Source organism: Cnephaeus nilssonii (assembly GCF_951640355.1).
Source record: "Cnephaeus nilssonii genome assembly, chromosome: 13".
Classification (NCBI taxonomy): Eukaryota; Metazoa; Chordata; class Mammalia; order Chiroptera; family Vespertilionidae; genus Cnephaeus; species Cnephaeus nilssonii.
In genome coordinates this window covers 24,686,014-24,698,574 of record NC_137084.1, presented here as the reverse complement: position 1 = coordinate 24,698,574, position 12,561 = coordinate 24,686,014, and the positions used below count along the sequence as shown (strand labels likewise).

Here is a 12,561-nt window from a genome sequence, read left to right as displayed (position 1 = left end):
TTCGGGCGTGGCGTCCTCCGCCCGGGCTTGGGTCTGCCGGCCCTTCCTCCTCCGGCCAGCCGGCCAGGTAAACGCGCCTCCGCTAGCGGGCCAGATCGCGTCCCCATGACAACTTTGAGGGCCTGCCCCCTTGTTTGCTGTGATGGTGCAGGAAACAGGCAGCCGCTACATAAGACAGAGGCTTTGAAAGGGAAAGAGGCAAAAGTCAGAATTGCCCCCATATGATTACAAGGTCAGGATTATAAGCATCGGTCAAGATTTCTTTCAATACACGGCCATATTTTATGAGTGGAGAAGAGGCGAACTTTATCCAACTGTACAAGAGAGTTCAATTTAGGATAACTTTTTTAGGAATTTTATTTATTTTTACTTTTTTTGGTTAGCACCTCCTTGGCCTGTCTATCCATGTGAATGCGGGGGGTCTCTTTGAACCCTCTAGTGTGCGAGGATCTGTGCGAGGCACTGGATATATGGATGGGTAAAATAAAAACCCTACAGGGGCAAGGTCCTCTTTCTCTTGTGAAAAATCATACCACTCTTCTGTGGAATGCGTTTTATGAGGAAAGAAAAAAAATGTGGGACCTCCGAAGGAGCACTCTCTTAGGGATTGGGGATGGCAGTAGCAAGGGAGAGGTGATAATATATCTGGATGCTTTTTTCATGCTGACAAAACTGTACACTTGTAAATAAATATGGCTTTTGTCCAGCTCATAATGCGTATTGCTCTAGAAATACCACAAAGTGAAAACGGACAGTGGCTAAAACAGCACACAAGATTTGTTACTGACTAAAGAGTGGTACAGAATCTTGGATGAAATTTAGATCTACAACATTTGACAAAGGATAATTAAATATGGTAGACATAATAGCAACCAAGGGCAATTCAGAAGGCAGAAGCTATAATTAATAAAAATATGCCATGTTAAACAGTTTAAATGAGTGCTAATTTTGCCTAAATATTCAGTAAAAACAATACAAATGGAAGAAAATAGCAGCAATTTAAATGAGTAATGAAACTAATCAAGAAATAAAACTTGGTTAATGGAGTTTTCATTCTCTACCCCAATTAGTCAATATCAGCATATTTGTTTAAAATCTTTTATATGAGAACATCTCTAGAATCAACGAGAGCATCAGAAGGCCCCAGAGTAACTTAGGGCTTCAGAAGGAGGTAAATTTGAAAAGCTATTTGCAAAAGTCATAATCTGACAAAACTGAAGCATAGAAGAAAAAGCACGCACACGTTTTAGTAAGAAAGGGACCTGGGTTTGAATCAGTGGTTTCCTCTTACTAGATTTCAGGTTTCCTTAAAACAGGCTGTTTGGCCTTTCCAAGTCCTTACTCCTCTGTAAGACAGGGAAATAACCTGCCTCCTAGTCATATGATCTCATTAATCCTCAAAGCTCCTAGCATAGGACATGACAGAGAACATGGTAGATGGCAAATTACATCACTTAAACTACAAGGTTTTTCCACTTTAACCTCTTGGTATGGTGATATAAAAAGCCATATACTTCTGTGCCTCCCTAAAATGTTTTTACTTAACAAATTATGCCCTTTTCTTAATGCCCCAGAATCATCATAATGACCAGCTATGACATTATGCTGTCGCAACAGTGGAGCTATGAGGCGAAGAGCTGCATGGTGCCGGTGCTTGAACATCATCGAGGCCTGTGGTCTCCTCTCTTACAGCGCCTTTTCATTACTGGGACTCAGAAGCCATAATCAAGTTTGGGAGAATTATATATAAATGTATAAATAAGCTCAAAAGAGGGCCTCTCCTCTTATGTTTTACGGTATTGACTTAGTATCTTTGCTTCTTACTGCTCATTTATTTTCACTTTCCTGGTATAGTCAAGATTATTTTTGCTGGCTTTGTAACCTATAAGTGCAGTTACTTGTGCCTAAAAATCTCTCTTTGGTATAAAAACAATGTCATTACCATTTAACCCTGTGGCAATATATTATGCAACTTCTAAAAATGTATCCCTAGATTGGGGAGGGGGGAGGTAAGAGATCAACCAAAGGACTTGTATGCATGCATATAAGCATAACCAATGGACACGAACACTGGGGTGGTGGGGGCATGTCCTGGGGGGTGGGATTGGCTGGGGAGGGGTCGATGGGGGGGAAAAGGAGACAAAGGTAATACTTTAAACAATTTAAAAAAATGTATCCCTAGACATATTAAAATGTTTCCAGATGAAGCAGTATGTCTTAGATTTGCTTCAAAATAATCTAAGGGCAAAGGGATCGGAAAGGGTTAGTGAATGGGATGAAAATGAAACAAGATTTACCTTGTGCTGTTGATAATTGCCTAAGTTGGGTGGGTGATGGACGGGTACTGGAGGTGAGGAGTGAGGGATGAGGGGATGGGAGGAGGAATAATTATACTATTCTACTTTTTATTATGGAAATTCCAAACCTATACACAAGTTTAAAAACACACACATACACACAAAAACCTATGTTTCAAATTAAGAGGAACTGGGTGCTGGTTTGGGTTCTAATTTGCTATGTGACTCAGGTATTTACTTAAATTTATTAAGCCCTGTATTTTCTCATCTGTCACATGAGGGCTTGATGATTGTGAACATTGAGTTATTTCTAAGAAATTGGACAACTGGTATTATGCATGTTTTTAATCATCTGCTTTTAAATAAAGACCTAATTGATGGTATTCTCTTAAATTTCACCTTTTCTCAAATTTCTCTTAATTTCAATTTGTTTTTCATGGGTATGGCTCATACTTAGAATCTTCTAAATTTCAGCAAACTGCTCTAATATTTCTTCTAGCACTCCTATTTCTTAATAACAAATATTTTTTATTATTATTTAAAGTATTTAAATATTATTTCACTTTACTTACTTTAACATTAAGCAAATTCATTATATATTAATATTATATATTAAGACAAAGCAGATTGCTTTCTGGAAACAATAATTCAAAATGCTGCTTATAATATTGTATTTATGACCATATGGATAGCATGATTTACCACATATTTTATATACCTACCTACTATTCTATTTTTAAATGAATTCTATTTTTACATGAATGCAGTGAAGGTGTTTCAGTAACTTCAATTTTGAAGGAAAAAACTTTTAGCTAGGATATTTTTTACCAAGTTATGATTTAATATTTATCAATGTGTAAATATACAAACATGACAGCAATTTTAAAAACTTGTGAATAGTTGGCCTTACAAAATTACAACACACTGTAAATAAATCCCTCCCACATTTTATACAAATTACATGATTTTGATATACAAAGATTCTGTTTTTATTACACGGACAATGTACAACCAAGACTATTTACAATGCAAAAAAGTATATAAACCACAATTTAACATTCTGCTACTGGCAGCCACTATAGTTTAGGAGGTAGCTTTAATTAAACGAAATGAACAGAAGCCACATTTCCCAACTTGTGTTCTAAAAATAATTTACATAAGATAAAAATTCATTATATGCACAGTATATACAGTTTAATTATTAAACTGCAATCTAGCTTAATGTTTTTAGTATATCCTGAAAAACTAATATGGCAGTGGGTTTGCTATTGATTTAGCATATTGTCCAAAAAACATATTGAACATTTATAACTTTAAGACCCCACATCGTGACATGTCAAAAGTCCATAGATGAGAATCAAATAAAATTTTTCATTTTTAAAGACATGAGCCTAAGCTTTATTCATTTTTATCCCTTCTTCTTCTTCTTTTTTAATGACATGTGTCCTGTTTCACAAAAACACAGTATCTAAGCTGTGAACTATTGTTTCACAGGCTTTTTGTAAATTACTGTAGGGGGAAATTTATGGAAACGTCCATGAAACAGCGTAAGTTCAGGAGAATCCAACTAAGAAATAAATGTAAGTGCTTTGTATCATAATTACTCCCAATTTCTTCCAATTAAATGCAATTACTTGCCACAGTTTTCTTTCTGTATAATTCAAAATATAAGTAGGTAACATACCAACAAAACTGGAAAACATCTGTAAAGCCAATGATATTAGGAAGTGTTCATTAATGGGAACATTACACAGAGCCATGAAATCCCTCAGATACTATTAAACTCCGATGTTAGTTAGTAGTTTAGCCAAATCTACTAAACCCACACAGCAATTAGCCCTTTATTTTTCATAGTAGTGTGATGACAAAACACTCGAGGGAAAAATGACTGATCGCGCCAAAGCAATGTCAAACGACTAAAAACAAATGTTCATGCTTTCTTTTAAAATCTAATAGTTGTTAATATTGTTTTAAAAACATCTTCGGTTTTTAAGATTTACAAATCACTCCAAGAAAATGTATGATATCTATTATGTCAAAGATGGAAACAGAAAACGCAACAACCTAAGGCCTACATTCACTCTCACAGTCCTACCTGGGAGACGATCCCCTTTTTTTGGCCCTGAAGTCCGTTGTCCTGAGATTAATGATCAAACATTAGGTAAAATTAGCAAGACTTTCTTCAGTTGTGTGAAACCACGTTTTAAAAATATTCTTAAAAATATATTAACAGCTGTTCTTTAGCTTGTGCTTAATTCAGAAACAGGTAACATTTGGCTGCTTAGGCAAATTTCCGATAAACCTAACGTTAGAATGCTAGGATATACAGAAAACCTTTCCAAGGTACAGAGTTGTTCCCAACAGACCACACATGGCTTGGACACTGGATTTTTTTCCACCCATGGGTCGTTTAGGCACTTGTTCTTTGAAGATGTCTGCCGCCTCCCCCTCCTCCTAAGGGACACCAGGCAAGTGATCACAGAAGTGCTTCCCCGATGGAAGATCAGACTAGGGTCCACTCTCTCAACACTGCTGATCTTGGCTGATGGGGGATACCGTCCCCGACACACCGACTCAGTCCTTCACTCTCGGCAGGTTGTAAGCATAGCGCACCAGAGGGAAGCCTCGACTCTGATAGAAGCAGGCCCGTCCACAGGCCTGCACCTGGTCAGAACTGTCCGAGACAAAGGAATCTTCCTCATCGGCGTAATCCGAGTGGGCCGACTGCGTGCCACAGTCCGACCAGTAGCCGTCCGGCCTTTGGCACGAACCCACGGCCAGTGCCGGGCAGCTGTGTGACTTTATCAAGTGTTTGCACGACACCGGCTTTGTCAAGAGGAAGGACTCGCAGCAGTCACACACGGCCAGGTTGCCCTGCAAATGCGAGTACATGCCGCAGTCGTAGTAGAAATCCTGCTCCACGCAGCCCGCCTGGCTGCTGATGGACACGGACACCGACCCGCTCTTCTTGGTAAGGTGTCGCTTCAGCAACTTCCAGTCTTCCTTGAACTTTGGGTTGAAGAAGACATACAGGACTGGGTTCAGGCAAGCGGGCAACGGGAAAAAGATCAGCGTGACGGACTTCATGATCTCAGGGCTGACCGAGACGGCGGTGATCAACGGCGCGAAGGAGAAAAAGGCCACGGGGCAGAAGAAGATGCAGTTGGTGAAGATGAGCCAAGCAACGTGCTTAATCATGCCAGAGTGCGAGCCCTCGGAAAGGTCCTCCTTTTCCAAGTTGCAGTAGAGTTTGGTGTAGATGATGGCCATTAACAGGAACGCGAGTGAGTTTAACAGCACCAAGGTCACCGTGAACCCTAAGGATGGTGCTTCTCCCGTGGGAAACGGCAAGCACAGGGGGGACGCAGAGTACTCCCCTCCGTGGAAGAGGGGGAAGCAGCCTGCCACGCCGGCCCCCACAAAAGCGAAAAGGGCAGCAACCCGGAACTGTTTGGGATGATTGCTTTTCCTGTTTTTCATGATCTCTTTTGCAGATAAGCTTCGTTCGACAGCTGCTAACATCAATAAAAAGATGGCGCTTTCTGAGGAGAAAACGGCAAGAAACCCAGCTATTTTGCAGCCACTGCCAATCTCCCACCAAATGCCAAATTCAGCAAATCTGCCCCAGGACACAGCATCCAGAAAAGTTAAGATGCCAGTATAGGCTCCCATGAGTAAGTTCGACACAGAAATCAGGCCTATGAACAATTTGGAGGAAGGCAGTGATGTACAGGGTGCAAATGTTGTTAAAATGACAAGCAGGTTGAAAAACAATGCAACCAAGAAAATGAACCACACGGTAAGACGGATCATCCAACTTCCCAGTAAATATTCACAGGGCTTAAAAGCACCTAAAATGAAAAACGGGGAAAAAAAGACAATTTAGGAAACAGCATGTTCCATATGATATGGCTTAAGACACTAAAAATAATCTATATATATAAAAGCCTAAGTGACCATTACAAGCAAACGACCAGAACGACTGGAACAACCGGTCGACCAGTCGCTATGAAGCACGCTGACCACCAGGGGCAGATGCTCAAAGCAGGAGCTGCCCCCTGGTGGTCAGTGCGCTTTCACAGCCAACCTCCCGCGGCCGGCCAACCTCCCCTGGGTCCCTCCCCGCAGCTGGCCAACCTTCCAGGGTCCCCCAGCCATCCAACCTCCCGTGGTCCCTCCCACCGGCTGGCCTCCCCAATCTCCCATGGTCCCTTCCATGGTCCCTCCCCCCGGCTGGCCGCCCCAATCAGGGCTGGTCTGCCAACCTCCCATGGTCCCTCCCCCGTCCATCCCCCACCCCAACCCCCGGGCAGCAGGCCCTGATTGGGACTCAGCGAGACGGCCCCGATCGGCCCTGATCACTGGCCAGGCCTAGGGACACCACCTGTGCACGAATTCATGCACCGGGCCTCTAATTCTAGAATAATTAAATCTGCTACCAAACTGAATTGAACCAAATTGAAAAGATCACTATTTCAGATATTTTAGTCACTGCACTGGACTATTTAAAAATAACTACTTTTATTCTACACTCTCAGTGACATGATGGGCTGCTACAGTCAGCACAATTCCAGGGCCCCTAACTGAGGGTTCAGAAAGAGAAATCAGGGAAGTTTCCTTTCTTAGTTTCACTCCTTTATTTTCTGAGGCCCTGAGCACAGGGTAAGGGTGGGGATAGAGCAGTGACTTCTCTCTCCAGTCTCAGGCTTTAGGCTGAAATTAGTTTAAGATCTGATTTGGGGGAAAGTGAGGATATAGGGAAAAAGATTTGCCTGATCTGACCTCCAAGGATTTATTCACTCATTTACTCACCAATAACTGATTGCAAAGGCCCTGGGGATTATAGTCCACTAATAAACAGTGCTTTTCAAAAACAAAACAAAACAAAACACAACTTTTTCTTAAATATTTGGTAAATTTATATAGTGATATTTAAAAGAAAAATCTCACTTTTTCTTACACCTAAGTTAATATGCATAGCACCATGTCTAGCATATGCAAGGTGCCTGATATACTAAGAGTTTGGAATTGGATAAACTAGGGTTTGAATTCAGGATCCATAACTTGCTACTCTTTTTCTTGAGGAAGCAACTTAAATCTGTAAATTTCATTTTCTCACTTGTGGATAATAATGCCCATTTCATAAAGCTGTGGAACTTAATATTACATACATAGGTACCTAAACAGGCTACTGGTATACAGTTCGACTTCAGTAATATTAGGTTCTTTTCTTCTTCCTTCCTAGTCCTAGTATACTTAATAATAATCATATATGTATGTATACATATATTTTATACACTTTTTATGGCTTTCAAAGGCAATCTGATGAGGCAGATTAACATGGGTGTAATTATCCCCATTTTTCATCCAAAGAAACTGAGATTTCATAGTGTTCGATTGACCTGCACAAAGGTTATTGAGTTAAGATAGTGCAGGAAGGACTAAAACATGGTGATGTTAAGTATTCATATAAAGCTACGTCCAATAAAATTCTGTGTAACTTAAAGTAGGATTGCAAGAACTAATTTAGTAGCTAAATGGTAATTCCAGTAACTGACTTTGACATGCTGGTTATGCCACAAATGACAACTGTTTTATTTAAAAATCAGTAAAGAAAAACAAAGTTTTTGTCTACAAAGCATAAGAAAACGATGTACTGCAATTGCCTAAAAGACATGTTCTGACTTATCTTCCTGAACTGTCATGAAGTTTAATACATGCTATAAAGCATTTTAATCACTGAGATAGTCACAAACCTAACCAACCAGGTCTACACCATTTAATTCTGACTTCCAAATAGCACAAGAAACGTTTAAAACTTGTTTCTAATTAATTAATTTTTAAAATTTCCCCCTCAGGGAGGTGTTAGCAGGAAGCTTTCACTTTTATCTGTGTATCTGAAGCCACCCTTCTTCGGGGAGGAATGGCTCAGCTGACCTGGGAGAACGGCTCACTTTGACAAGTGTTTGACTAGTGGGTGGAGTTCAGTTCCCCGGGAAGCAAACCCCACCCAGTCTCTGTTCCAGGAAACCTGTGGCCTCCTCCAGTTCTAACAGAAGGTTCCTGCGCTCCTCTACTTTGGCTTCTGAGTGAGCACATAGGTATCCCTGTTACTACAACTGCGAGAGACAGGGAGACAGGCCTGCAGTCCATCCCTACTGCAGCCGGGGGGAGGTGAGCTCAGACCTCACGCCCTCCTGGTTGACCCCAATGTTTAAATTCAGTGTGGATGGAGGAAATGGAACCTCAGCATGATCAGGTCTCATCTCCCCTTAATGAAGCTGGTCTCTTCTCACTGGGTTGCCAGTTCCTGATGTACATTCTCCAACACAAGAACCCCAGTGGGGCAAGTGAGGGAGCTGCATCCTTCAACTTCCAACAATACAGAAATTAGACAAATTGCATAAACATCAATGATTCTTGCCAATCTCATTCACTCATCTGGCCACCTGAAGCTTATTCTCTACGCAAGTATTCTTATTATTTATACGTATTCTCTATGCTAAGTATTAAAAGACACATGTGCAGCACCCCGAGAGACTCACAATTCAGCAGTAATTAGAGAATCCTGTTATGTGATTCTGAGTCATGAAATTAACGTCCAGATCAACCTGTTGTCAATATGCTAAGAAAGGGAGCTACTTCACAGCATGCAACTTAGCCAATTCCTTTTTTTCTTTTACAGTTAAATTCTAAATCCATCTTCTCTGACAGGCAGAATATGACATCACAGTCACAATGGTCAGTTTACTAATTTTCCCAAGTCTACTAAGTTCAATGACATAAAAGACAATTAAAAGGAAAGGTTGCATTTAAAACAAAAAACAAAACAAAACAAAAAAAGCCCTAACTGGTTTGGCTCAGTGGATAGAGCGTTGGACTGCGGATTGGAAGGTCTGGGTTCAATTCCGGTCAAGGGCACACGCTCGGGTTGCAGGCTCAATCCCCAGTAGGGGGCGTGCAGGAGGCAGCCGATCAATGATACTCTCTCACCATTGATGTTTCTGTCCCTCCCTCTCCCTTCCTCTCTGAAATCAATAAAAATGTATTTAAAAAAACACTAAAAATCCTTACAGATCAGTTAAGTACCTTATGTAACTAGGCCTAGTGTTAAAGAAGCATTGAGAAAAAAGTAAAATAAAAATTAAATTTAAAAAAAGTGCCTCTCAATATTTAATGTTCATAACCCTCATTTTGGGAGCTCGTTGACACAGATTCAGATACAGTGGGTCTGGACTGGAGGTTCTGCAAGAGATGCCTAAGCTCCGGGTGCACAGGCCACACACTGAGTCACAGACTTGATGAGGTCATCTACTCCCACCCCCATTCCCGAAATCACACTTATCCCCAGAAGTTTCAGGTACAGTTGCCTAATGTGCATTTAAAGCAAGAAACTGCAGCACACTCAGTCGGGCATACCTGTTGAAGGCGTGCAGTGGATAATTATCTGACTGTGCTCTTCATTTTCAGCGCTGCTAGTGACCCCTGCGGCATCCGCGGGCCCTGAGGATAAAACATCGGCTGTTTTGAATTCAAGCTTTATGTGATTCAAAAGAATCCGTTTCCTGCGATCCCGTCTCTCGTACATGATGTAAGTTCAGCTTGTTACGAGGCTTGATAACATATTAAAGATGCCAGGGACACAGCAAACGCCATTTTTCTCAGGTTTCCTACCGATCCTTCACAAATCGATTACAATAACAGAGGCTCTGATTGATGCCATCAAGTGTGTTCTAGTTTACCAAGTACATGCACTTGCCTTTATCCTTGGCCACACCGTGTTCTTGGAGACTCTTATCTTCCGTGTTTGAATGGGTGTAAGAGTCGCAACCCCAAAATGCACAGCACTGATAAGCATAGGGTACAGATAACGACCTGGAAAATAATTGTAAAATCTGCATTGAACAGCAACTTCACAGACGTGCTTGTTTTGCAAAAAGTATTTTAGTCACTGAAAGCCCCAGCCTAGGAGTCAGAAAGACCTCGCTGTCACTGGCTTTAAGCCGCTCAGTGTCCTTTCCAGGCCTCAGTTTCCTCATCTGTGAAAAGAGCTCTGGGATCAGGTGACAGCATGAGCTTCTCATTTACATAAGATATGCTTTTACAAACTGGATTTAAACCAAACCATGTTTAAAATTTTACAGTAACACTCCTTTTATAAATGAACTAACCACACCCAATGTATCATATGAAACTGGTTGTCTCATTTAAAATTAATGTCTCAAGTCATCTGTGAATTTCTACCATTAAATGAATTTACTTTGTTTGTAAGTATAGTGAAAATATATATTCTCCTCTCCCAAAATAATGACCCCAAGCCCTCTCTCTATTATATCTAATGAAGTCCCCATTCTAATACTTTGTCTCCATAAAGTGCTATATAGCATTGTATCAATTTTCTATAGGCTCCCACTTATGTGGTTTCTGTCATCATGTTGCTAATGTCAAATCCACTATATAAAAAACCATTCTGATGAATAGCTCTGTTATCTCTTTGACAGCATCAAGGACTCCAATTCATATTCCTAAAAACTATGGAATGATGCTCAAGTTCTATTTTACACCAAATCTGTGAGGATTGGGGTAGAAAATACTCTTAAATTATAGCCTCCAAGAAAATCTGGGAACCACAGCAAAAAAAAAAAAAAAAAAAAAAAAACAAAAAACTCAAAAACCCACTAAATTAAAAAAAAAAAAAAGCTAGCACACTCTATCATTTAGGGGCCTACCCTACCATCAACAAAAAAGAAAAAATAAGCAAAAACACACCTGAGATTAACAAAGTCTTTTGCTGCCAAAGCTTCTTTCAGTTGGAAGTTGCCCACAAGTTTCAGTTGATTTAGCCCATTCAGGCCTTCCGTAGGAAAAGACGTTAATTCATTGAAACTTACATCTCTAAAATGTGAACCAGACATCAAATTAACTCCCAAGATGCATAACTCCCAAGATGCAAATCACACAGAAATATCTGTGCATGTTAACATCATAGACATTAGAGTTCCAGGAGGAAGGTGATTTGTGTTAAATAATGAAATCTAGCATGCATCTCGCCATAATAAAAGCTCGTACTATATCCATGCAGTTAGCCTTTATACAAGGAAACAACTAAACAGAAAAATATTCAGACAGGTCAATAAACACAAGTTTCTGTAGACTATTCATGACTTTCCTGATATTATTGCATAAAGTCTTCAACTTACAGGTTAGTTATTGACCCAAGCTTGGCAAAAGCTCTGTCGTGAATTTCATGGATCAGGTTTCTACTCAGATCTCTGCAATTATAAGAATAATGTGTTAATATTTTCAAATAAACTCAAATTGCAGTTACTTTGACTACACTTTAGAATCTGAGGTAGTCACAATATCCCCAATAACAAAAACCTTTAATTTGTCCAACAACATTTTCATTTGGGTGTTGAATACCTCTCCTTCACAAAACCTATGTCTTGGAATGTGTTCCCATGGAGCAGTAATTCCACTTGGCATCTGTTTCAAAACAGTTGTGAATTTTCTCCCCCTTATCGTTCTGGTGCAGTTCAAAAATATAAATGATATGATATAACCTTTGGTACCATTAACTAGGTGAGAAAAAGCTCAGCTCCTGACAAAGCTGAAAATAAAAGCAGGTTTCCTCTTATTTGCCTTCTCAAAGGTTAGTGATAAGGCTCCGAGAGAAGACAAATAATCAATATGCAAACAAGAGCATTCCAGAAGGGCTTCAGATATCTTTTTTCCCCCCCCCTCAAGCAGGAAATAAACATCATATCAACAGCAGAACCATACTGTATTGAGGAACACACCCTGAGGAATTCTGCTACTACAGAAATAATAAAACAGAAAAATAATCTCCAACCACACTTAAACTGAGCCTGACTGGAAATTCAGAGATTGGATAAATGCATTCCATGACACGTCTCCTAGATAACAGGAAAACTCAACAAACTGGGTTTCCAATCACAAAAAGGCCAGCTTCTCATTGTTGTCGCTTATCGGGGCTCCAGAAGTGATGGCAGCGAGGAGCCAGTCCCCTTCCTCCTGGGGCCCAGACCCACAACAAGCCTGCCGGCGACAAGGACAGGTCCGGCGACAACACCACCAATACAATGTTTTCGAGGAGAATGCATTTCTCATTTCCAAATGGGGGTCTGCTGAAAAGCAGGACTCAATACACGTAAGTTCACTTCACTGTCAATTTTTTGAATGTATTCTGCACTTTAAAAAATGTTCACTAATTCAGTGATGTGTGTGTCCTGCACTGAAGCTC

General features: G+C 40.4%; 1 protein-coding gene across 1 annotated transcript in view; it reads right to left on the bottom strand.

The window, feature by feature from the left end:
* Positions 1-2,977: 2,977 nt before the first annotated feature.
* Positions 2,978-12,561, bottom strand: part of LGR4 (leucine rich repeat containing G protein-coupled receptor 4) — a 94,873-nt gene continuing 85,289 nt past the window's right edge. The window contains exons 12-16 of the mRNA XM_079788061.1: positions 11,498-11,569; positions 11,067-11,192; positions 10,057-10,172; positions 9,717-9,800; positions 2,978-6,148 (exon numbers count right to left, since the gene is read on the bottom strand). Of these exons, the coding sequence (XP_079644187.1) occupies positions 4,872-6,148; positions 9,717-9,800; positions 10,057-10,172; positions 11,067-11,192; positions 11,498-11,569 (1,675 nt within the window). The 3' untranslated portion in view covers positions 2,978-4,871. The remainder of the gene's footprint in view (positions 6,149-9,716; positions 9,801-10,056; positions 10,173-11,066; positions 11,193-11,497; positions 11,570-12,561) is intronic.